The sequence below is a fragment of the Pan paniscus genome, chromosome 10 (assembly GCF_029289425.2).
Source record: "Pan paniscus chromosome 10, NHGRI_mPanPan1-v2.0_pri, whole genome shotgun sequence".
Lineage (NCBI taxonomy): Eukaryota > Metazoa > Chordata > Mammalia > Primates > Hominidae > Pan > Pan paniscus.
This window is the reverse complement of record NC_073259.2, coordinates 107,445,495-107,473,371: the sequence shown is the minus strand read 5'-3', so window position 1 is coordinate 107,473,371 and position 27,877 is coordinate 107,445,495. Positions and strand designations below refer to the sequence as shown.

Sequence of the window (27,877 nt, the reverse complement as noted above, 5' to 3'; positions counted from 1 at the left end):
AAGTTCCAGGTCTTAGAGGAAAGGCTTTCAGTTTTCTCCCATTTTGTATGATGCTGTGGGTCTGTTGTACATGGCTTTTACTATTCGAGGTCTGTTTCTTCTATACCCAGTGGGTTTTTATCATGAAGGGATGTTGAATTTTATCAAATTCTTTTTCAGCATCAATTAAATCAGTTATGTAGTTTTTTGTCCTTAATTTTGCTGGTATGTTGTATTATCTGATTGATTTACATAAGTTGAACCATCCTTGCATCCCTGGGATAAATCCCCCTTTATCATAATGAATGGCCTTTTTAATGTGTTGTTGAATTTGGTTTGCTAGTATTTTGTTGAGAATTTTTGCATCAACATGCATCAGGAATATTGGCCCGTAGTTTTCTGTTTTTGATGTGTCTTTGTCCGGTTTTGGTATCAGGGTAATACCAGCCTTGTAGAATGAGTTCAGAAGTATTTCCTCCTCCTCCATTTCTTGGCATAGTTTGAGTAAGGCATGTATTAGTTATTCTTTAAATGTTTGGTAGAATTCAGCAGTGAAGCCATCAGATCCTGGGCTTTTCTTTGCTGGGAGACTACTGCTTGCTCCTAGGAGCCTCTAATGATCCTTTGAATTTCTGTGGCATCAGTTGTAATGTTGTCTTTTTCTTCTCTCATTTTATTTACTTGAGCCTTATCTCTCTTTTCTTAATCTGGCTAAAGGTTCGTCAATTTTATCTTTTCAAAAAACCAACTTTTTATTTTATTTAGCATTTATGGTATTTTCTTTGTTTCAGTTTTATCTGTTTCTGCTCTGATCTTTATTATTTCTTTTCTTCTAACTTTGGGTTTGGTTTTCTCTTGCCTTTCTTGTTCTTAGGATGCATTGTTAGGTTATTTGAAGTTTTTCTACTTTTTTGATGTAGGTGCTTATAGCTATAAATTTTCCTGTTAGTTCTGCTTTTGCTGTAGCCCATAGGTTTTGCTATGTTGTCTTTTCATTACCATTTGCTTCAAGACATTTTTAAATTCCCCTCTTAATTTCTTCATTGACCCATTTGGTCATTCAGTAGCATATTGTTTAATTTTCACGTGTTTGTATAGTTTCCAAAATTCCTCTTGTTATTGATTCCTAGTTTTATTTTATAGTGGTTAAAGAAGATACTTGATATAATTTCAATTTATTTTTTAGTTTTTTTAAGACTTGTTTCGTGACCTAACAAATGGTCTATCTTTGAGAATTATTCATGTACTGAGGAGAAGAATGTATATTCTGTAACTGTTCATTGAAATGTTCTGTAGATACCTATTAAGCCCATTTGACCTATAGTACAGATTAAGTCTGACATTTCTTTGTTGATTTTCTGTCTGAATGATCTGTCCAGTGATGAAAGTGGGTTGTTGAAGTCTTCAGCTACTATTGTATTGGGGTTTATGTCTCTCTTTAGCCTTAATAATATTTGCTTTATATATCTGGGTGTGTATATATTTGAAATTATGATATCATCTTCTTGATTTTCACCCTTTATCATTATGTAATGATTTTTTGTCTGTTTTTATAGTTTTTTCTTGAAATCTATTTTGTCATATCAGTATAGCTACTACTGCTCTTTTTTGATTTTTATTTGCATGGAATATCTTTGTCCATCCCCTTATTTTCAGTCTATGTGTATCTTTATAGGTGAAGTGTATTTCTTGCAGGCAATAGATTGTTGGGTCTTTTTTTTTTAACCCATTCAGCCACTCTCTGTCTTTTGACTGGAGATTCTAGTCTAATTATTCAATATTATTGATATTAATGATAAGCACTTATCCTGCCATTGTGTTATTTGTTTTCTAGTTTTTTTTGTGATCTCCTCCTTCTCTCCTTCCTCCCTCTCTTCCTTTTAGTGAAGATTTTCTCTGCTGGTATGTTTTAATTTCTTGTTTTATTTCTTATGTATCTATTGTAGGATTTTTAATTTGAATTTACCTTAAGGCTTGCAAATAATTTTTTATAATCCATTATTTTAAACTGATGGCAACTTAACACTGATTACATAAACAAACAAGCAAAGGAAAAACTAATAAATACTGTAGCCATTAACTTTGTCCCCCTACTTTTTAACTTTTGTTGTTTCTATTTATGTCTTATTGTACTGTCTATGTCTTGAAAAGTTTTCATACTTATTATTATCAGTCTATTTTTTCATTTGTCACCTCAAAATATGAGTTCACACATCCCAATTACGGTGTTATACTATTCTGTGTTTTTTTAACTCGTGAGTTATGTACCTTCAGATGATTTCTTGTTGCTCATTAACGTCATTTTCTTTCACACTGAAGAACTCCCTTTAGCATTTCTTGTAGGAAAGATCTAATGTTGAAGAAATTTCTCAACTTTTGTTTGTCTGGGAAAGTCTTTATTTCTCCTTCATGTTTGAAGGATATTTTCACTGGATATACTATTCTAGGATAAACATTTTTTCCTCCAGCACTTTAAATATGTCATGCCACTCTTTCCTGGCATGTAAAGTTTCTACTGAGAAATCTGCTTCCAGGCATATTGGAGCTTCATTGTATGTTATTTGCTTCTTTTCTCTTGCTGCATTTATAATCCTTTGTTTATCCTTGAATTTTGAGAGTTAAGTTATTAAATAGCTTGAGGTAGTCTTGTTTGGATTAAATCTCCTTGGTATTCTATGGCCTTCTTATACTTGAATATTGAGATCTTTCTTTAGGTCTAGGAAGTTCTCTGTTCTCACTTTGAGTAAACTTTTTATTCCACCCACCTCTCTCTACCTCCTCTATAAGGCCAATAACTGTTAGATTTGCCCTTTGGAAGCTATTTTCTAGATCTTGAAGCCATGATTCATTCTTTTTTATTCTTTTTTCTTTTGTCTTCTCTGACTATATATTTACAAATAGCCTGTTTTGAAGCTCACTAATTCTTTCTTCTGCCTGATCAATTCTGCTTTTAACAGATTCTAATGCATTCTTCAGTATACCAGTTGCATTTTTCAGCTCCAGAATTTCTGCTTGATTCTTTTCAGTAATTTCAATCTCTTTGTTAAATTTATCTGATAGGATTCTGAATACCTCATCTGCGTTATCTTGAATTTTGTTGAGTTTCCTCAAAGCAGCTTCTTTGTTCTCATTTCTTTTTTTAAATTTTTTATGTAACTTCTATTTTGAGTTCAGGAGTACATGTGCAGGTTACATAGGTAAAATAGTATCATGGGGTTTGTTGTACAGATTATTTCGTCACCCAGGCATTAAGCCTAGTACCCATTAGTTATTTTTCCTGATGCTCTCCTTCCTCCTACCCTCCACTCTCCAATAGGCCCAGTATGTGTTGTTCTTCTCTATGTGTCCATTAGTTATAATTTAGCTCCCACATATAAGTGAGAACATGCAATATTTGGTTTTCTGTTCCTGTGTTAGTTTGCTAAGGATAATAGCCTCGGTCTCCAACCATGTTCCTGAAAAGGACATGATCTAATTCTTTTTTATGGCTGCATAGTATTCCATGCTATATATTATATCCCACATTTTCTTTATCCAGTCTATCACTGATGGGCATTTAGATTGATTCCATGTCTTTGCCGTTGTGAATAGTGCTGCAGTGAACATATGTGTGTATTTGTCTTTATGACAGAATGATTTATATTCCTTTAGGTATATACCCAGTAATTAGATTGCTGGGTCAAATGGTGTATTTTTGTTTTTAGGAACAGAAATATCCTCAAAATTTCTGTTTGATGAATCACCATAGTGTCTTCATGGTTGAACTAATTTAAACTCCCATCAACAGTGTATAAGTGTTCCTTCAGTTGGAATAAAAGAAAAAATTGACAAATGAAATCTAGTAAAACTAAAGAGCCTCTGTACAGCAAAAGAAACCATCAACAGAGTAAACAGACAACCCACAGAAGGGGAGAAAATTTTTGTAAACTATTCACCTGACAAAGGCTAATATCCAGCATCTATAAGAAATTAACTTACATTTACAAGAAAAAAAACCAACCCCCATTAAAAAGTGGGCATTGGGGGCTGGGTATGGTTGTTCACACCTGTAATCCCAGCACTTTGGGAGGATGAGGTGGGCAGATCACTTGAGGCCAGGAGTTCAAGACCAGCCTGACCAACACGGCAAAACCCCGTCTCTACTAAAAAGACAGAAATTAGCCAGACATGGTAATGCTTGCCTGTAATCCCAGCTACTCGAGGCCCTGAGGCACAAGAATCACTTGAACCCAGGAGGCAGAGGTTGCATTGAGCTGGGATCATGCCACTGCACTCCAGCCTGGGTGATAGAGACTCCGTCTCAAAAAAAAAAAAAAGAAAGAAAAGTGAACAGACACTGCTGCTCAAAAGAAGACATACATGCAGCTAACAATTATATGAAAAAAAGTGCTACATCATTGATCATTAGAGTAATTCAAACCAAAACCACAATGAGATACCATTTCAAATCAATTCAGAATGGCTATTATTAAAAAGTCAAAAAATAACACATGCTGGGAAGGTTGTGGAGAAAAAGCCACACTTATACACTACAGGTGGGAGTATACATTAGTTCAACCATTGTGGAAGAGAATGTGGTGATTCCTCAAAGACTTAAAGTCAGAAATACCATTCGATCCAGTAATCCCATTACTGCGTATATACCCAAAAGAACATAAATCATTCTATTACAAAGACACGTCATGCGTATGTTCATTGCAGCACTATTCACAATATGAAAGACATGGAATCAACCTCAATGCTCACCAATGATAGACTGGATAAAGAAAATGTGGTATATATACACCACGGAATACTATGCAGCCATAAAAAAGAATGAGATCATGTCCTTTGCAGGGACATGGGTGGAGCTGGAGGCTGTTATCCTGAGTGAACTAATGCAGGAGCAGAAAATCAAATACCACATGTTCTCACTCATCACTGGGAACTAAATGATGAGAACACATGGACACATAGAGGGGAACAACACACACTGGGGCCTATCAGATGGTGGAGGGTGGGAGGAGGGAGAGGATCAGGAAAAATAACTAATGAGTACTAGGCTTAATACCTGGGTGATAAAATAATCTGTTAAACAAACCCCCATGACACACCTTTACCTATGTAACAAACCTGCACATGTACCCCTGAACTTAAAATAAAAATATAAAAAAGGAAGGTTCACTTCAACATCTCATAAAACTAATGTGAGTTTCATGACTTTCCTTCATCTTTCAACTACATCATTAGGAGAGTAAGAGAGGGATAGAAAAATGTCACTTCTACTAATATTGTATTTGATGAGAATTAGTCACATTGCCCAACCCAAAGGCAAGTCAGGCTGGGAAATAAAAGGAAACCTATAGTTACGGTTTTATTGAGCACAAAATTGAGGTGTGAAACAATTCCATAGAACAGGAGTGGCCAAATATTTTCTCTAAAAAGCCAGACATAATAAATATTTCAAGTGTTGTGGAAAATATGACCTGTGTTGCAACTACTGAACTCTGCAATTATAGTACGAGGGCAGTCATAGACCATAACTAAATGAGGGAGCAATGGGTGCAGTTTTGTTCCAATAAAACTTCATTTTTAGAAACAGGAAGAAGGCCAGATTTGAGCCACAGGCCATAGTTTGCTGACCCTTGCCTTAGGGCATGACTAAGTATAATGCTTCTAATTTTTCATCACCCTTACTGCTATGTGATACTGAAGCATAATCATTGGATTGCTTGTCTCTTTTTCGAAGACTCATGGGCCATCCATCCTCCCACCTCATTTATATTCATACAGAAAACAGGGACAGTGTCTTGTTTTATTCCTATCACAGTGCTTACGTGCATGATATCTGCAGTTTAGTGTATGTTCAGCAAATATTTGTAGAATGAATTAATATTGCACAAAATAGCTTGTTTGTTTTCATGATTGCATAAAACATTGTGTTTTTAAAGCAGTTAGAACCATGGGTGGTCAGGATTCAGAAACATGTATTTAAGAAACAATTAGAAATGGGGGAATCATATATATCATTTGGCTTGACCTTTATAAAATTTATGAGAAGAAACATAGAAATGTGGTCCATTGCCTACACATAAAGTGAAACAAAAACACAACACAATAAAACAAAGCCTAGAATGATGGGCTCCATTGGAGCCAGCGCTACAGCTCATGCCTTTCTAATTGCTATTATAGAATGTAGTGGAAAGGACATTGAATGTGAAATTGAGATTCAGTAGTCCCAAGGACAGACATTTCATGAGAAACCAAGCCTGACATTAAACCCTGATCTTTTGTATTTCAAAAGCAACTGAGTCCTCTGTGGGTGCTAATTTGAATTCTATTACTGAGTTGATGTGTCATAATAATAAATGACTTGCACTCTCTTGCATAACAATATTTATACCTCTCAATGTCTTTCATAAAAATATTTGGTGAAATATTGGTGAAAGAATAAATCATATTGTGATAATTTACTCACCTTATATATTTTTTAAAAAACTCTATACTGTGCAGATATTTTCCATATGATTGTCTATTTTACATCATAGATTAAATGATATCTACTTGGAAAAAAATGATAAGCTGGAAGAGACAGCAATTTGAATATTTTGCAGGAAAATAATCTATGGAGTACAGGGATTAACACATATTTGAGGGTAATAAAAACATTAGTAAACCAAAAGTTAATTGTACTTTGGAGAAAGTAAAGTACAATAAACTTTACCTTATTATAAAAAGTTTACATTTGATCTCTTATAATTATTATAAGAGATTTTTAATATTTCAGTAATATAAACTAAAAAATAAAAAGTAAGAAAGGTAGAGTTGATTCCTGGGAAAAACACACACATTTGAGAGCCAAAAAACTGCAGTTTTTCTGAAGGACAATGTTAGAAGCTCTGCTAGGCAAGAAAAGAAAGTGAATATAATTAAAACTATGGGGAAAAGCCCCAGAAAATTGCTATGGGGCTTTTCATTCATTACTGACAAAGGGTATAGATTATATCTGCTATTACTCCATGATTTTAACTTTTATGTTTAAATTGACTTTTCTTGCTATTTGGGGATTAATTAAAATTCTTAAAAAAGAAAATCAAAGTTCACTAAAAATACCAAGCATATTCTTAGATCCTAGAAAATATTCCATATAACTTTATTTAATTCTGATGATAAAATTCCAGCATCTTGTACTTGGGAACAATATTTAATGCCACCAATTCCTTGGACTATTTAAAGAATAAAAAAATGGAACTGCCTTAATTATTCTTCTATGTTGTAAGGCCCGTTTATTATTAGATTCTATATCCTCTGGGTCTGGCAAATGCCAGATGCTTAATAAATGTTAGTTGAATGAAAGGTGACTTAAAATTGCAACTTTCAAAATTGATTACCAAGAGAAATTTTGTGCACTATATTTTTACAATCTTCTGGGGAAAGCAAATGAAAAGCCTAACCTATCACATCAACTATGCCATAATATTTTCTCATTAAACAATTTTTTATTATTTAATTCATCAAGAAATTAATGTATCTCTGTAAAGCACAATTATATTTTAAGTATAAAACCCAGATAGTTTTTAACTGAAAAAAATTATCACTTAGATTAAATTGATGGGGAGATTGGGCTGAAGATGAACATGATCATATTAATACTCTCGTCATGCTCATTTATTTTAGCCTAAACAGCGAACATCCATTGTGTCTTCTCTGGATTTTCACCGAATGAATCACAACCAAGAATATTTTGAAATCAACACATCTACAGGGTGCACAAGCTTTACTGCCAGTCCTCCTGCTAGTCCACCCACCTCTTCTGTGGGAACCACAGAAGTCAAGAATGAGGGAACTAACCATACAGGTAAAGCAGTTCACTTTATGCAGCTATATTTTTATTTTAAGACTGAAGTATTTATGAGTTAGAGGAATTAGGAGGAGTCTTCATACAAATTGCATTGTGTTTTTAGTTCACCTCCATGTGTGGCAATGTAGGGCTTTAAGATTCTTGTCAGTGTGGCCGTAATATTCTTTTTGAATACATGGATGGCCTTTTGGTGTTAGATATTAAAGATGATGATTTAATGTGATTATAGTAGTAAAAATACCAGGGACCTGGAAATGTTCTTCCACTGCCATTTACCCCTCACCACACAGCGGTGTCAACTAATCAACAGACAACTTTATTAAGAGATGCTTTGAAGCTGGAGAACTTATATCAAGGATGTCTGGTAAGAAGGAATTGTACAATGTGGCCTAGGCTGGCTTTCAACCTATTTAAACCATGGTGAACTTGCAGAGGAAGTGTGTTGGGGGAGAAAATGCTGGGTGTGAGGGTAAGATTAAGAAAAATAACACCACCCACTAGTAAAACATACATTGTTCCATGCAGTCAGATTTGCAAAGCTTTCTTTATCTGGGGGACAAGGAGCTAATGCCTGGCAAGGCCAAGGGACATATTAGAAATAAGAGAAGTGGGACCCAAAGAATATCCTCCCCTGCCATATAATTTACAATAAGGGTTAAAGACAAATACAATATAGAAACAAAAGTCTTAATTTTAAATGTTTTATTTGGAAATCAAGAATTGCATTTGTGGCATACTCATAGGCTGGATGGTCTTCATTATGTCCAAAGAACAGACGGATAGAGGTTTTACAAAAAAGGGGAAAGTTACATATTGCTCTTTGAGGAAGTTCATTGTCACTAATGATATGTTGGTGAGCTGGAAAGTTTTGATTGGTAAGTGATGGCTATGGGTAAAATGATTCTCAGAGTTGCAGCAGGTTGTTTCAGTAGCTATTAGATAAAACTGGTTTCACGTTACAGCAGGCAGCTTCAGCAGCCAAGCTCACAGGGAATTACATTGTTGGAACAGTGTTATGTGCCCTAGATGTTTTCTCCCCTTGACCTCTCAACTGTTTTAGTTGGGTATAACAAGAATGACCTAATTCATATGGTCAACTTTCATGTAAGTAAACAATTACTTTCCTTCCAAGAAACATGATTCAAAAACCCAGCCTAGCATTCATTCAGTGAATTCAAATTCTGATTTGAATTTAGAATAATGAAGTGTGGTCTATGTGAGTATTCCATATAATCTTTGTTCACAGTGAGTGTATGAGTATATATGTATGTTCATATACCTACTTAAGTCCTTTAATCTGACTCTATGTTTAAAAGCACTAACACAAACATTCTGGAAATATAGTCAGAGAATTACTTTTCCCTAGGAATAAAGCTAAGATTTTGAAAACAATGACTAATGGGAATGATAAGATTGACATTCTATGGAAGTTATAATCCAAACTTTCATGGAAGCCGGAGTGATATTTATAAAATGTAAATCAAAGCATGTCATTACCATGCTTAAAATGTTCCCATGTCTTCTAATCGCACTTAGAATAAAATCCAACTCCTTACCATATCCAGTGATGCCTAATTTAGCCTGGTTCCTGACTAGCTCTGTAACTTGACTGAACTCATCCTGGCCATACTGGCTTTCTTTGCTGAACATTCTAGCCCTGGGGCTTTCGCACTTTGTTTCCTTCTGCCTGGAATCTCTGCCTTAAAATTTTCATGTGCCTAAGTGTCATTTAGGTTTTGGTTCAAATGCATTTCCTCATAGAGGCCTTCCCATACCACCCTATCTCAAGTAGATGTCCTCAACGTGATAAGAATTATAACAATAAAAATGCAAAAATAACAATAATAATAAATACTTACATGACGCTATGTGTCAGGAACTGTTTTAGGCATTTTATATATATCAATTCATTTAAACCTCATGACTGTTATATAAATTCGGTATTATCTGTAGATAAGGAAATACACAAAGAACATAAGTAACTAAATAACAGCCCATAATGACAAAGCTGGAAAAAGTTCTGGTATGAACTCAAACCTGGTACTAGAGTTCATGTTTTTAACGATTTTTCTATGTCACTCTAGTCACTTCTATCAAATCATCCCTTTTTCTTTTATCCATAGCCTTATCTCCTATGTAAAATTATATTGATTACTTCTTTACCTATTTCTTGTCTTCTTTCTACAATGTAAGCTGCAATAGGTTGGTCTCTGGCCCATTGTATGCACTGAGGTCAGACTGCCAAAGTTTGATTACTAACTGTGAAACTGAGCCTCTTACCTAGCTATGAGACTTGATCTCTTTATGCTATAGTTTTCTTACTATAGAATTAGATTAACAATGAATTAATTAGATTAACTTACCCTGTACTGTGGTGATGCATGTAAAGTGACTAACACAGTGCCTGGCAGATAGTTAGTGCTCAATAAATGTTAGTAACTATTAGTAGTAGTAGCAATAACTATGATATTAACATAATTCTTTGTATTCTACATCAATCCTAGCATTCATTCAGTGAGCATTAAAATGTATTGTCTGCTATGTACTAAATGCAGTTTTATAGGACAGGAGAGATGAGATGTGATTTGTAAAAACAAAAAATAGTGGTATGTGGACCTGGGAAGGGTTCTGGGCATATAATTATTATTCAAACAATATTTATTTGAATGACTAGTTCCAGATTTGAAAACCTAAAATGGGGCAATGACAGATGCTTTGATACTTGCCTTTCAGAATGCCTTTCTTGGTTTTGTTTTAGTTAGTACATTGTTTTGGGGATGATCGATTTTCTGAATATTTTTCAACAGGTGAGAATCGGTTTTCAACAAATTTTTCTGTCTCAGTTGGATAGAAATATTACCTTTTCCCCTTTATTATTTTAATTAAAAGCAATAGAAATTTAGGTCTAGTCCCAAAGCCCTGGCGCCTTTTCTCCACTCTGAAACTGACCACCAGAAGCAGAGGATCAGAACAAACACATTTTGCTGCTGCCAGGAGTTCAGTGGCATCATCCAAAATGTGTGGAGAAATTGTAATCATCAGGATATTTTCAGGTCTGACCTTTAAACAAAACTGAAATCTAACCTTTTAACAGTTGAAATGGTTTCCAATACCATGTTACAGTGGTTTTCTAAGATAATATATCACCTCCACATTACATAAACAATTTTAGGATAGACTGATATTTAGTAATAATGTGAAAGCACAATTTGCTTTGCTTTACTTTAAAAAGGAAAACTTGTAAGGAAGGCATTTGTACTTACAAAAGTAGCATTTTATTAGCTTACACATATTTAATTTGTTATGCTTTACAGACATTGCCACTGGGTATATAAAGAGAATGAGTTGAAGAGTCAGTTCCATCACTGATTTGCTAGATATTTTCCATCAAAACCTTTAACTTTTCTGACATTTAATTTGCTCCTCTGAAAGTGGAAATAATATCTACTCTTTAGGTATTTGTAGTAATAAATGAGTTTATGTTAATACATTTTGTAAACCTTGGCAACTAATATTATTCTTTAATATTATCACAGTTATTGCTTAATATTATTTTTGTTTTTAATACTATTATTTGAAATCTGTAGTAGCTTTAAGATAGGGGGGCCTGTTGTAAGTCTGTACAAGGTATGCCAAGGTAGCTGACCAAGCTTATGCCGAGATAGCTGACCTTTTCTCGACTTAGAAGTATAATTTAAATTTACTGATTAATCTACATTTCATTTTATAAATGATTGCATACACAAAAAATTAATCTTGACCAAAATGGCACTTAACAGAACAAAGACTAATACATCTTCAAAAATAAATCGTATGCTGCAAAACACTTTTAAGTGAACCAATGAATTTTATAACAGAGGGCCATTTAAAAAGTAGCTTGAATTGTGATTAAAGCTTCAACTTGTGAATCATCAAAAAAGGTTGTTAGAATTAAAAAGCTTTGGTGTTATACAGTCTGGGGAATGATATAAATAGGTTTACATTTAACTAGAAAGTTCACTCTAGTATTAATATGTAGTAGATTTGAGATGAAATGACATTGGAGAAGGGGAGAAATAGTTTCATAGCAAAGGGAAAATGTAAATTGGTTTAAGAGATACAAGGAAAGAGTAATTAACAAGTCATGGTAATTGGATGTGCAAAGATGAGGGGAAATATTTCAAGGAGGGCTCTAAAGTTTCTAGCTTAAGCTGATGAGTGAAAGGTGGATGCTCTTCCTTGAAATGTAGAATATTTGTAGGTAAGAAGAGAGGGTGAGGGATAGATTATGTAAGGCCCTAATAAGCCATTTCAGGACTTTGGCTTTAACCCAGAGTGATTTTTCTTAGAGCCTATTCAGTTCTTTCAGAAGAAAAGTCACATGATCTGACTTCTATTTTATGAGGATTAATCTGGCTATAATGTCGATCATGGATGGGGAGAGGGAACAAAGGTGGATGCAGGAAAGCCAGTTAGAAGGCAATTGTAGCATTGCAGTAAGAGAGGGAAAGCAGCTAAGATCACAGGTGAATCAGCAGAGTTAGAGAGAAATGGAGAGATGTTGGACATGTTTTTAAGGCAGATCCAATGGAATTTCATGGTGGAGTGGACATGGTATATGAGAAAATGAGAAGAATTAAGGATGACTCCAAGACTCCTTAACAACTATAAGAATGAATTTCCTATCATTTGACACACAAGAGATTTGGGGAAGAGAAGGTTTGGTAAACAGTGAGAAATACCAGGAGTTAATTTTGAGATGCCTACTGAATATCTGAATAGATATGTCAAGTAGGCAGCAGAAGGTCCAGTCTGCAGATATAAATGTGAACGTCGTCATTATACAGATGATATGCAGCGTGTGTAGAGGAAGAAGACCAATAACTGAGCTTGAGGAAGGATGGAATGAAAGGCAGCACCAGCAAGGGAAGCTGAGAAGGAGCAACCTGTGAGATAGAAGGAAATCTTTTGGTGAGTGTCTTGTTCTGAAGTCAGGTGAAGAAAGTTATTAAGAAGGAAAGAGTGATCAACTCTGTCAAATATAGCTGATAAGTTAAGTAGGATGAGGACTAAGTTAGAATAGGTTCATGGATTTAACAATATTGGGGGTGAGGGGGTCACTGCTGACCTTGACAAGAGCAATTTGGTTGGAAATGATAGAGCCTCGTGTGGTGGTTTTAAGGGAGAAAGGGAGGAGAGGACTTAGAGTAATGATAGACTACCCTTGAAGGAATTTCTTCACAGGGTAATTTTTAAGTTACGATGGAGGAGAAAGAGGGGATGATGAATTCTATTATTAACCAAGTGGAGAGACTGGTTTTGGACAGGAGCATGAACAGATGTTTTGGTTGTGGGTGCAAATACTGGCAGGAGATCCATGTGGTGGGAATCTGGGGAAGATCTGTTCTGATAGTTTTCAGTTTTTCTACAAAGTAGAGAGCAGCAGCTTCAATTGAAACCAAAGACAGAGAAGGAAATGTAGAGTTTGAGGAAAGAGAGGACAGTGTGAAATAGTTGTTTAGAAGAAACAGTGAGTGGACCAAGGAGGTATATGATGTGATCACCTGGCAGCATTAAAGGCCTATTTAAAGTCTGTGTTCATGCATTTAGAATTAGACTATCCAATGTGGTTCTGTGTTTTTCTCCAGCCTATGTCAGCTGGAGGATGCAGGTGCAGAGTATTTGGAGAGTTGAATTTTACATAGGTTGTGGTTTTGCTAAATTGGTATATTGAAGTGATTGAAGAGCAAGGAAATATAAATGCAAGGGAGTGTAATATTTAACCACAGACTTCAAGATGAAGAGGGAAGCGAAAGAGAACAAGGAGATAATTAACACTGAAAAATCAATAAGATCTTAGGATTGGAGATTCCAGTGGGGTCAAAGTATTGCTGGAGTCAAGGTATTAAAGAAGAGGGTTGGAATAATTGTTGGATTCAAAGAATGGGATGCACAAGGAACTAGGAATGATTATAATTATCAGCAATTGTCTTAAGACCATGGGACTGAGCAGCTGAGTTAGCCTCTCCTCCATCAACATATTCTTAAATACTGCAATTAAATCAGTACAACAATTTCCTGGAAGAAATGTTTGATACTTCTAAAGACATAACATTCACTGTGTTCATAATATTTAATCTTTCCATTTGTTTAACATATTATAATATAGATCACCTTTATCTGAGTTCACTTCTTCTATACTTTGTCCCACTCTTCCTTGAGGTGCCAAGGCTCCTCACGTCATTCCCTGGCTGCCAAAGTCTCCCTAAGAGAGGTGTTTCATTCAAGGCCACTTCCCTAAGGGGCTCTCTCTGCACATGGCCACTATGTGTCTCATTCTCATGTGAAACCTTTGAATGACCTGAGAACCCATCTGCTAAGATATTTCAATCTCTTGGGTCCCCTTAATGGTTGCCAGTGTGTTCTTCTTTCCTCGGGTAACAGTTTTTTTTAAATAGAGGTGGTGAGGAGTGGTAGAATTCTGGATCTATGTTAAAGGTAGATCTATCTGTCTATCTATCTATCTATCTATCTATCTATCTATCTATCATCTGTCTATCGATTGATCTATCAATCTATCTACATATATATTTGGATGAATTGGATGTAGGATATAAGAAAATAAAAGGGACCAAAGTTGTAATTCAAAGATATTTGGTGTTTTGACCTTTGGAAAGATGGAGCTGATATTAGTGGAGATGGGGAAATCTCAGTTTTGAACATTTTAATTTGAAAATCTGTTGGATATTCAAGTAGATATGTAGAGTAGATAGTTGAGATAATGATCTTTTTTCAGTGAGGGAGGGTAGGGTGGGAGGAAGCCATGTGATAATTTTATGCTTATCAGAAGTAAAGAGTATCCATTTTAAAAGACTGAAAAATAGCATCTCAGCCTATTGTGAGTGAATTTATGAGTTCTGAACTCTGGGTAGTTGTGTTGTGAATTGCTGGGGGAAAAGAAGCTGAGCATCACCAGTAATAACAGGTGTTCTCTATCTTTATAGAAAGCTGTGTTCAAAAAGTTGTTTCCATATGAAGAATTTTGTGCATTAGCACTTTCTCAAGGGCACCTGCTAAGCAAGTCAACTACCCTGGGTAACTAATTATCTTCAGTTTTGCTAGTAGTTTCAAACCATCACCTCCTGCAGGAGAAAACTGATGGGAGGAGAAAATCCAAAAGGAGTAAAGTGGAAAAGTGCTTCTTTCCAAGTGGGAGAAATAACAAAAACAAAAGCCTGTAAGTGCTTAGCAGCATAGGACGCTTTTCTGCAAAGGAGAGAAAACACTAGAGGAGAACTAAAATTAGAATGGAGAGGGTGGCATAGGCCTCTCACACTGATCAGGGATTGCCAGAAAGGCAAATGAAGGCCTGTGTTTTAATTAGCTCACATGGCCTGGAAATAGACCTCCTGAAGCTGAGACATCATTATTACAGCAGCCACTGGCCACAGGCAGCTGAGGGAGGCTTTGGCCTCCAGCCGACAGGAAGGCCAGGAACAGGCTGCTGAGATGACCTCTCAACTCCAAGCTAAGATTCGGGGTGAGCTGATATGGAGAAAGTAAAGGGTTAGAGAGAATGATGCGAGATTACATCTTTGGGACCTGTTTTCCTAAAAATATATACATTAAATATATTAGCTGAGTTATTGATTGGTAAGTTCAGTACTTTCAATAGACCAGGATTTTAGGTACCCTAGAGGCAAGTATTTTTATATCAAATGCTGCATATAGATGTAATGGTAAATTATATTCTTGTCACTTCTTGATAAATCATGAAATGTGTCTCCTGTACTTTTTCCTGTTTTCCTGTGGTGTCACATGATGACTTTCACCCAGTGCCTTTGTGACAAATTGCACATCAGGTAGAAGGCAAGGTACAGGTTACAAGATGCTTGATGAAGAAAAGTTGATTGCTTTTCAGCACTTAAAATTATGAAAATACATAGTTAGATAATGGGGTGATGTTAGTTAGCTAGTGCATGGGACTTGTTATTCCAAATGAAATTAGTTGATATAATACTATTGGCTTACCTAAGCAGTATTAAATAAATGTGTTTACTCAGGGTGTGCCATTATGAGAAAGTGCTGTGAGAGTATCTAAAGGGGGTGACTGATCTCGTGCCAACAATGAGTGGGGCTCTGAAAGACAAAGAAGAATTAAGTAGACCAAGGTGGGGAAGGAAGATTATTCTTTAAAGAAGGAATAGCATATTTTAAAAAATCCCTGTGGTAGAAATTAACATGAAACTGCAGGTCAGAGAGAAAGGAGAGAAATGATAGGAGTTGAAGCTGCAAAGGGAGTAAAAGCCCAGTCAAACCCTTGTAGCTACCTTCAGGATTTTGGTATTTATCCTAAGAGCAATGAGAAGTCATTGATAGGTGTTTTAAGCAAAGAGAGATGATCTGATTTGCATTTTACTGTCCGGTGGCTCTTATTTTCTCTGTGAACCAAGAGCAAGTCTGTCTTTGGAGAGTAACAAAAGAGGGCAAAGATGAGATATTTGAGGAGGATGGAGAAAGTTTGAGTTAGCTTTTTGTTCAAACTCCTAATGAATGAATGGCTGGTACATGGGGCCTGAGAGACACACAGGAAAAGGGATAATAGGGAGTGGGCATCCCTTCCAGTATACCTGTGGCCTGCAGGTGGCATATTTAGGTCAAGACCATTCTGGCCAGAGCCTGGAGCTCTTTCTGGCTGGTCACCTCAGCTCGCCTCGCACTGGCAAAGTGGTCCCTCTGAGTCTCTGCCAGGTCGGCCATCTGTCTTTCCTAGCCTCTGCAGCGGTCACCTCTCCCCTTGCCAAGCTGGCCCCAGGGCAGCCCAGTTGGCTTTCAGACCAGCTGCCTGCTGAGGCCCCCTTCTGGAGGCTCCAGGTACCTCCGGGTCTCATTCGTAATTTAGGAATATAAGTGGGACTCAGAAAGATTTATCCCCAAAATCTTGCTAGTCCTTACCACAGGGAACTATCAAGTTTAATAGGATGTGGCCCTGCCCAGAATCTAGATGGGATTGGGAACCCAGAGCTCTCTTTTCTTATGTTCGCCCAATACCTATTTATTATGCTACATTCTCTCGAGGCCAGTGCCCAGAAAGGAAAGTTCCAGACACAAATGTAGAACTATTTCCCTATCCTCCCCATCTCATTCAGCCTTTTCCTTTTTGAAATTCTCCAGAAGCTGGTATGTCCTTTCTCTTCTGGGATGGGCTTCTCATTTGTCTATACAATAGATCTTCATACGTCATTCTGATTGGTCTAAAGCAGGACTCTGATTTTTAAGTCTATTGACTTGCTAACCCACCTTTTCTTCTGTGAGGGCATTAGGTACCCTGTCCAGCCCTGGAAGAGGAGCAGTTTCCAGTGAAACACAATTTGAAGATGGAAATATATCAAGTTCTTCTTTAAAAAATACTATCCCTATTACATTAAGCCAGTGCCATTAACTGCAAACTACATAAACACAACATATGCTTAATTAATGTAGCTTCATAAATGCTTAATACATGTGGGCATTATTACTTTTTTATTGCTGTTATTACTAAAGATCTAGGCAACAAGCAGAGCCTGAAATTTTAGAATTCTGTACAAATTGCAGAGCACCTGGGTGCTGTGAGTCCAGCCAGGCACCAGAGTCTTAAATTCACAAAATTGCTTGGAACAAGCAGGTCAACCTGCTGATGAGCAGAGCTGAAAATTCCGTCTGCTCTGTGCCCCAGTTTTATGTATCCTGGGGTGGGAAGGTGTGTCACTGCTGGGGACAGCCAGAGTCCTACAAGCGCTAATCCTTCCAAAATTACAGCAGAGGCGAGGGAGCAGTAGTTTCAGAGAGATTTTGTGTTGAAAATCTGTTTTTTTTAAAATCAATTTTTTATTAACTCAATTTTCTCTTGCTTTAACTTCTGTTAATGCACGTGAAAATATAACAGATTTGTTACCTGAAATCTTCTTTGAAATTCAAATTTATTGCTGTATATATCTTCTCTCTAATTATCTTGTCATTTTTAGTTTACTTAGTAGTTTTTCTCTCCTGACTTTCTCAACCAGGATGTTTATATCTCTTGAAAAATCTCCCTGCGTATTAGTTATATTTGTGTGATATATGTGTGATCATTAAAGTTAAAAATAAAGCTGTGAGAGAAAAGCTTACGGTAATTGAAAAATTAAAACAAAAGGAGGAAAAGAGTCTTTTGATATTCCCAGGTTGGTGCTATGGAGAAAATCCCCTCCTTCCCCCTAGTTGAAAACAGTTTTCAAACTACAAGTCCTTTTTCTCTATTCAGATCTTCTATCTGTACAGTCTTCTTTGGGGAGAACATTTTCCCCTCTTGCTCTCTTCACTTGTCTATGTTGGGTGGGTGCCTCATGTGTTTACCTGGGGCCAGGCCCTTCAAACACAGGCTTCACTTTTAGTGTCATGCCACAGTGAGCCAGCCTGTGACAGAACTTGTTCCAGACATTCTCCCCAGTTACTTCTACCTACTGGATAGACTGATTGTTCCTTGCCTCTCCTAGACTCTAGTGACCTCAACTCTTCAAATCTATCATTGGCAGGATTCTAAGAAGGCTGTGATCCTGCTCCCTGTCTCCATGCCTTTGTGTGAGGTCCTTCTTTTGAGTGTGTGTGGGGCCCATAACTTGCTACTAGCCAATGGCAAAGGTGATAGGATATAACTCCCAGATGTTTTAGGGCAAAGGTGAATGGATTGTGCAGATGTAATTAAGGTCTCCAATCACTGGTTTTAAGTTAATCAAAAGAGAGATGAACTGATAATAAGCTGATTCCTTAAATTTCAGGCATAGAAGTTAGCAACTTGATGCAGCTGAATTTCTCTCTCTTGTTGCTAGATTTGGAGAATAAACCACATGAGCTCTGCAGCTGCAAGGAAGCAAATTGGGCCAACAGTCTGTGAGCTTAGAAAAGGACCCTGGCCCTCAGATGAGAGCTGGAGCCCTGGCCAATATCTAAATGAGACCCTGAGCAGAGGGCCCAGTTAAGCCACCCAGACTCCTGACTCTTGTAAACTGTGAGATAATAAATGCATGCTCTTGTAAGCCACTAAGTTCGTTGTGCCATATTATGGAGAGGCAGAAAACAAACATATCCCATGCTCCTTTGATTTTGGAAAGAGAGTGTCTGTCCCTCTCTCCATCTGCTCTGGCCTCAAGGTGCCTCTCCCATCAATAGCAGTCCCTTGATCTTTTTGAGATTACACAATAAAGAGGGAAGGATTTTAAAACTGTCACCTTTGCCCCACATCCCCAAGCTCAACTTAACCACTTATGCAATTTTCTATCATACCATTCCCAAAATACCAATTTTTACTTTAATAGGTACTAAATTATAGAGCTAAAGCTCTGATAATGAAATCTTAAGACATATAAGACAGAGGGTGGGAGACTATATTAGGGATCATCCAGACCTAAATAAACTATTGATGTCTCTCATTTAGGCTTCCCACCTCCAGGACTTGACAGTCTCTTAAAGCTAACAGAGTTCTTTTTTTATTTTTATTTTTTTAAAAAGGATATCTGATCACGCCATTCCGCTGTTTAAGAACATCTTATGCTTTGTCCCTGCTTAATAACTTTTATGTAAGAATATCCAAATGTCTTAGCATGCTCAACACAGTCCTTGATAATTTGGATATAACTTCCTATTCACCTCTATCCAAATATATCATGGACTTCTAAGTATGTTGTTCTTAGAGTTCATGGCTCCTTGTTTTAAGTACTTTTTCATCATCTTGGAATGCCTTGGCATCTAATCTACTTGGTAAATTACAATTCTTACATGAACTGTGGCTAAAGACAACTCTTTTAGTTCATTCGGGCTGTTATAACAAAATACCGTAAACTGGGTAACTTACAAACCACAGAAATTAACTTTCCTGCAGTTCCAGAAGCTGGGGAGGCCACACTGAGGCACCAGCAGATTTGGTTCTGGTGAGAGCCCACTTTCTGGTTCATAGACGGAGCATTTTCTCTGTGTTCTCACACAGTGGACAGGGCAAAGGAGCTCCCTTGGGCTTCTGCTTCTTCTTCTTCTTTTTTTTTTGAGACAGAGTCTCACTCTGTCGCCCAGGCCGGAGTGGCCGCAATCTCCGCCTCCAGGGTTCAAGCAACAACCCTGCCTCAGCCTCCCGAGTAGCTGGGACTACAGGCACGCACCACCACACTTGGCTAATTTTTTGTATTTTAGTAAAGATGGGCTTTCACCATGTTGGCCAGGATGGTCTCCATCTCCTGACCTTGTGATCCACCCACCTCGGCCTCCCAAAGTGCTGGGATTACAGGCGTGAGCCACCGCGCCCGGCCAGGCTTCTTTAATAAGGGCACTAATCGCCTTCATGAGGGCTCTGTCCTCATGACCTAATCACCTCCCAAGTGCCCCACTCCTAATCCCATCACCTTGGGAGTTAGTATTTAAACATATGAATTTTGGGAGGGTACAAACATTATGTCTATGCCAGTAACCTCCCTTGTGAAGCCTTCTTTAACTCCACCAATTCTTGCATCCATACTCCCACTAGCGTTCTTCACATGCTTCGACTATTGCATCTCTTACACAAAATTATTTACATGTCTGTGAGCTCCTTAAATGCAGGGACCATGTCTCAAATAAGGTGTATCCACAGTGCCCAGCATGATGACTGACCTTATAATAGGTGCTCAATAAATGGCAAATGATTGAATCACTGAAAGAATATTTGCTTTGCTGGGATTCTGCCACCTATGTGCCTATTGCTATGTATATAGTAAGGTGAGCTCTGTAGTTTTTTCTGAACTACATTGCCTTCTTCGGAAGCATGAGCCTACCTTTCATTCGTTATTTCATAAGTTGCCTCAGGGAGATATGTCATTTTTAATGTAAGTTTTTGTTACATAACTGATCTGATTTTACAGATGAAAAGATTGCAGTTATTTACATGAGGAAGATACTCATTTTTCTTAGACATTTATAAAGTAATTGGCCCAGCATTTCCAAAATCATTAATTTCACTCTAGAAAGCCATGTATCTAATAATGTACAATAATTTATAATTTTCTTCCCCTTTAGTGAACAAGTATCTAAGGCTTGACTTTGAAAATAACAGTAAAAACTTGAGTGATCCCTGTTCTTTCACGAGGTCAAAACAAAGCATAGCATGGCTTTTTTTTTTTTCTTTCCCATAACTGACTTTTTCTTCACCCTGATGTTGTTACTTTCTACAGGAGCCATTTATAAGGTTGGGAATCTTGTATTAGGGCCTGGAGCATTGAAGAGAATGAGACCTTTCAACATATTAGTGATGATCAGAATCCAGTGTGCGGAATGAATACCACTGACAGAATTCTAACATCTAACAATGCGTTCACACAATCTAGAGTGAACTCTCACTTACACGCGTAGGTGAGTTTTCCGTAGCATAGTTCCCCTGTGCTATAGTAGAAAAACTAATGGAGTGTTATTAGGAAGGCACATATGCTACAAAGAATCAACATTTATTCCGGAGTCAAAGATGTAATTTTTCTGTTATCTGCTTTTTTGGATCTGAATCAGGTCTATTCTATGTCTGTGTTCTCTCTATTAGCACAGATGTCTGGGTTCTATTTTATTAACTCGGATAATCAGGAGTTGACTATGGAAAGCTAGTGATAGATTTCAGATTTCCTTCTGAAAAGCACATAAGCACATGTGAAAGGAAGCACTACTAACTAAACAAACCTCTCGGTTCCTAGTGATTAGCATTTTGACAAGCTGTTGTTTTAGATGAACAATTTAGATCACATATTACATAATTTCAAAGTATTTTTAATATATCTTTCAGATCTTAGTAATAAGTAAAAAGTACTTCTTTTATTTAAATTTGAAGGAAATGTTCAGGTCTGTTTTAGTCTCCTTAGCATATTTTCTAGTCCATTGATATGTTCTTGGCCATTGATATGCAGCTGGGTTTTATTTCTATTATTAGTTATGATTTTCTAGAACAGGGGAACATTACAATAAATACTATGTTAAGTTCTCTAAGCTAAGTAGTTTGCTACTAACAACATGTTTGTTCCCTGAGGTTGCCTTATATCAAATTAAAACTGGAATATTAAATTTGAAGTGAACCTGAATCATTTCCCTGTATCTCATATTTAGCATATTCCCTTTCAGGCAATAATTATTTGTACTTTTAAAATTATTATTATTATTACTTTTGACACAGCCTCGCTCTGTTGCCCAGGCTGGAGTGCAGTGGCACAATCCTAGCTCACTGCAGCCTCCACCTCCCAGGTTCAAGCAATTCTTGTGCCTCAGCCTCCTGAGTAGCTGGGACTACAGGCACGTGCCACCACGCCCAGCTGATTTTTGTATTTTTAGTAGAGATGGGGTTTTGCCATGTTGGCCAGGCTGGTCTCGAACTCCTGACTTCAAATGATCCACCCGCCTCGGCTTCCCAAAGTGTTGCGATTACAGGCGTGAGCCACTACACTCAGCCTATTAGTTGCACTTTAAGATTAATCTTAAATATATTAATCTAAAACCAAACCTCTATTATTGGGCAAGAGCTGATGTCATATGTTCATAATACTATCTTAACAACTTTAAGCATATGAGCTACTGTGGTTGGGGCCTCAATTATTGCTGTTTATAAATAAAATATAAAACTGTAAACACTGAACAAAAATTAGGTGTATTATCAAATTTTCAAAAAAAGCCAGAGAAAGTAAGTTCATTCATTCATTTAACAAATATTCCTTTAGTACTTATAAAATGTTAATATCCAGGCAAGATACTGGAAATAATATAATAGTGGGAAGACATGCTCCCCTCTCACAAAAACTTTGTGGTAAAAAAAAATTTTAAACTAATGTTATTATAGTAAGTACAATATGAACATAGTTATAGGAGCACATAAATCTGGTCAGAAGAATCAGAGATGGTTTCACAAAACGAGTGATGCTTGTCCTGTGACTTGAAGTATTAATCAGATAGATATTGACGGAACATGGTGAGGAAGGAGAAAGAGAGGAGAGGAGGGGAGGGGAGGGAGAGGAGGGGAAGGCAGGGCAGGGCAGGGCAGGGAAAGGAAGGGAAGGGACGAGAAGAAAAGAGCCTTTGGAATCACAGAAATTCCTACTTAAGTCTTTAGTTTGCCACTTACTATGAAAAATGATCTTTGGGTAAATGACAGTCTTTCAGAGATTCTTCTATTTTTCAAGATAATGCAGATGGCAGTACCTAGCATAAAGCTTTGCACATGGTAGGCTGTCAGTACACATTAGTTGTCCTCAGCTTCATTGAGCCTCATGACAATTTTGACGGTAGATAGGACAAACGGTATTGTCAACATTTTAAAGATTACATTTAAAGAGTAGGCTCACCGTGGTTAGGAAACTTGTTTACAGTCACACAACCAATAAGTTAGTGAAAGAGCCTGGACTAGACCTCTTCCCACTATACTGTAACAAGGATTCCAGGCTTTTTTATTCATGTAATTATTTATTCAGTCAATAAATATTTCTTGAGCTTCTAAGCATCAGACACATTACTATATACAGATAATACAGTGGGGAGCAAACAGACAAAATCTCTGCTCTCTTTGAGCTGAGAGTTCATTAGAAAATGTTGACGTTATACCAGCAATTTCTCTCTTATTTTGAGACAGGGTCTCACTGTGTTGCCCAGGCTGGAATTCAGTGGCACGATTACAGCTCACTGCAGCCTACACCTTCCAGGCGCAAGTAACCCCCCAACTTCAGCCTCTTGAGTAGCTGAGACTACAGGCATGCAACACCATGCCCAGCTACTTATTTTCTTTTTTTTTTTTTTTTTTGTAGAGATGGGGTTTCACCACATTGCCCAGGCTGGTCTTGAACTCCTGGGCTCAAGTGATTTACTTGCCTCAGCCTCCCAAAGTGCTGGCATTACAGGCATGCGCACTGCACTCAGCCTATGCCAGCAATTTCAGTGAATCCTAATGACTGTTATGCAAGGACACATTTAGGTGATCTGGGGGAGTGTATGGCAAGAAGGCATTTTTAATCAAGGGCATCGGGGAAGACCTGTAAAGGGAGGTAATATTTTTGTCAAAACCTGAAAAGTGAGCAGGAATTATGTGGTCACAAAGGAGGGAAGACTATTCCAAACAGTGGCAGGTTTGGCAAAGATATAAATGAGAACATGATATGGTCAAGGAACTGAAACTGATCTGTAAGAGCAAGATCAAAGGATGGTGAGAGGTGACTGCAGAGATTGGCAGGGGCCAGGTTGTAGAGGGCTTCATAAGCCATTTTAAAGAGTCTGGATTTTATTCTACAGGCAACGTCTGCTGCATTTTCATCACCGCATAAATAAGCCTAACCACAGGGTAAATCGGGTCTGAAATGTGGCTTTTTTCTGCTTATCCCATAGTAGGGGCAATTACCTTTTTTTCAAAATTCTCACAGAGGCTCATATAAGCTTGTGTTGGTCTTGGCGGGAAACCATCTAAGGTTTAGGCAACAGAATGATATCTGATTTGTATGTTTCCATGTTCACGCTAGCTGTGCTGTAGCTTTGCCTAAAGGAGGCAACCAGGATGAGTGAAACTAGTTGTTACAGGTAAGTCAGTAGCAGCTTAGATCAGGCTGTATCTCTGGGAAAGGACAGAGGGTAGATGTCTAAGATGTAGAATTTACTAGGCTTTTGATTGACTGTGAAAGCTAGAAGGGAAGTGGATGGGAGGGGGCAGGGAGGCTGCTTCCTCTCCTGGCTTGAGCAGGAAACCTTAGGGGCCTCAGGTATAATATATCTAAGACTTCATGTTGAGCAAAAACTACTGTAGTGATTCCATGATGGGAAGGTATCAAAATCAGTTGGAACAGAGGGCACAATAAAAGCATTTAAAAGTCTTTTGGGGCCAGCAGTCATGACATTACACTTAAAGGGATGGCTTGCTTTTGTGCAAGCTCTCTCTCTCTCTTTTTTTTTTTTTATACAGAGTCCCACTCTGCAACCCAGGCTGGAGTGCAGTGGTATGATCTCAGGTCACTGCAAACTCCATCTCCCAAGTTCAAGTGATTCTTGTGCCTCAGCCTCTGGAGCAGCTGGGACTACAGGCATGTGCCACTATGACCGGCTGATTTTTGTCTTTTTGGTAGAGACGGGGTTTTGCCATGTTGACTGGTCTCGAATTCCTGGCCTCAAGTGATCTACCCACCTTGGCCTCCCAAACTGCTGGGATTACACGTGTGAGCCACTGCCCCTCTTTCTTTTTTTCCTTTCCAGAAAAGCTGTATCTCTTTGATATGCTCATTTTACTTCTTAGGACTCTGTATATTTCCATTTGGCTAAGTTTGTTCTAAAGGGACATTAGTTGTTACCTGACTTTAGTTTTAATTTAAAAGATGTAGGGAACTGTAATTATGAAAGTGATTGGACATGTGGGCACCTGATTCATCTCCCTGAGTGGCATTATGACTCACCTTCGTTAAAGCAGTTTTGCTTTGCCTGATGCCTTATCGGTTTGAATTTTCTCTACCCTGTGTGTGAACAATAAGATAAGTTTCTCTCATGGGTCATTCACTGCTCTTCATCTCTACTATGAGTCAGATGTTTTGCATTTCAAAACATTATTCTGCCTATAATTTCCCTCTTTGTAAATTATGCAGAAAATTTCTACCAACAACAGATTCTCATTTACTGACTTTTTAGATTTGTATCTGTAAAACATGTTCTAGTTGCTTTGCCATAATTTAGTGAGCAGTTTTGTGGACAACAACAATTAAAATGAGGTACTGTTTTGTTTTATCATCATTGTCTAAACATCAAAGTGTCTCATTAGTTAAGAGCATAATCATCTGTAAGAAAATCCAAATAGTGACGATTAAGCAATGTGAAAGGTCTTCTTCATTCTTTGCTTCTAGTTGCAGCCGGTTTTCCTCCTTTCACATTCAATCCCCTAGAAAGAGCTGTCTACACTTCCTGGACTCACTTTTGGATCTCTCAGTCATTCCTGAAAATTACTCCACTCTTGCACTGAAGTCTCAGTTAGGTCACCACAACTGCCTTTTCCTAAATGCAACGGACAAAGTCTTTATTTTACTTGACCAGTCTGCTACACTTAACCCTTGAAACCCTCTGCATGTACCCCTCCACTATCCTGGTCTTCCTTCTACCTCTCCAGTCTCCCTTTGTGAGCACCTCCACCTTGGTCTCTTCCTAAAAGGTACTGTTCTTTATGGCCCTAGATGGAATTCTTGTCTCATTCTACACAGTGCGTTGGATGATCTTAGCCACTTATATGGCTTTATTGCCAAATCACATACTGATAATCCTCAAAGTTTTATCTCCAGCCTAAGCTGGAATTCCAAATCCCTGAATTCATCTTTCTTTTGACCATTCGACTTAGTTGTCCCAAAGGTACTTCAAAGTGAACATGTCTGTATTCGTTTCTTAAGGATGCCACAAAAAGTACCACAAACTGGGTGGCTTGATACAACAGAAATTTATTCTCTCACAAGTCTGGAGCCTAGAAGTCTGAAATCAAGGAGTCAGCAAGACCATGCTCCCTCCAAATGCACTAGGAAAGAATCCTTTCTTGCCTCTTCCAGCTTCCAGGTGTTCCTCCTCTTGTGGCAGCATAACTTCAATCTCTGCCTCTGTTTTCTCATGGCCTTCTTCTCTGGGTCTCTGTATCCTCTCCTCTTCTTATAAGGAGGCCAGTCATTGAATTCGGGGCCCACCTTTGTTAATTGGTTTTGTTTTTATTGTAAATTCATGAACTTCATGGTGACAGAGATTATGATTTCTACTGGAATCTCTAGCGCCTATTATGGTGTTAGTAAATGAACTGTTGCCTAACAAATGTTTGTTGTAGAGCATGAGAAAGGAAGGAAGGAAGGAAGGAAGGAGGAAAGGAAACTGATCAACAAGAATTAATCTGAAAATTTGATAAACAAGCCAAAATAAGTTTAGGTGTGGCTAAATGTAATTTTTTTCTAATCAATATATCAACAAAATACATTAAGAATCAGTGAAATCTTAAGCTAATTTTAAATCATCCTTTATATTCCAGCAAAAATCCGTGGTTCCCATGGATTACAATTATGGTTTCCCATTGCCTATTTAACAACTGACTCTTTTTAGCCTTCTTTATTAATTAGAAAAACAAAGTTCCTGCCTTTCTTGATGCCACAGGATGTGATATTGTTTCCTAAATATTTCTAGAACATGTTTCTAAAAACTACAAAATTAAGCAATTAAAAGCATTGTAGCTCAAAAAAGTTTTTTAACTATTTATAACCTAACAAAATATATTTTGTAGGTGTCAGCCTGCAAGAATGAAAAGAAGCACCGTTTGTAATTTCTATGTGCTTACATTTATACAAACATTTGAGCAGCTCTACAAATATAGCTGGTGAAAGCTCTGATTGAATATTTAGGCAACCAATAAATTAAAATGGACCAGACATGAAGGGTTGTATCTACTTTGCCTACATTAAGTAATCCTCCCATGAGAGGATCTGTGGTAGACCTCTGAGCTTGTAATTATTGAAAATGCCCTTGGTTCAACTAAATCAGACAAGGTCATATCAATGCTGATGAGAACAAGAGTGGAAGTGCCTCATTTTCCCACAGCATTCATTATGTAGACAAATAAGGATTACTCCAGGGAGTTAACTATATTCTTTGCAAGAAGGCAAGTTCACAAAAGAGACTCTAAGTCTTGATATTTTGCTCTATTTTGCATTAGTGCTATTTGATGGTATGAAATTCATACAACTTTCAGAACACATAATTATAATATTCACTAATTAAACAGAAAAAGTCAATCAAATTAGATACAGCTAGGAAAATGTCTTAGCATAACCCAGTAGGTCTGCCTAGATTTATTGTCATTAAATTATCGTAAGTAGACACTAGGATTCACAACTTAGTGTTTATTATTCTTCATCTATTTTTAGTTTATTTTGACAAGTGGCAGAAGATTCTAGCTTTACTATGTTGTACTTGTGTAATCACTTCCAAAGTCTTCTGTAGCAATTTTCTTCACTCAACAAGATTCATTTTTGAACTCCCAGTAATTTGAGAGGAGTTAAAAGTTTCCTTCCTTTCAGCAATAAAAGTCAT

The 27,877-nt window shown here is 37.3% G+C and overlaps 1 protein-coding gene across 9 annotated transcripts in view; it reads left to right on the top strand.

Moving 5' to 3' along the window:
* Positions 1 to 27,877, top strand: part of ANKS1B (ankyrin repeat and sterile alpha motif domain containing 1B) — a 1,251,294-nt gene that overhangs the window by 570,047 nt on the left and 653,370 nt on the right. For all 9 annotated transcript variants that reach the window (XM_034934289.3, XM_034934279.3, XM_034934288.2 and 6 more), the window contains one exon: positions 7,636 to 7,816. In XM_034934289.3, coding sequence (XP_034790180.1) covers positions 7,636 to 7,816 — 181 coding nt within the window. The remainder of the gene's footprint in view (positions 1 to 7,635; positions 7,817 to 27,877) is intronic.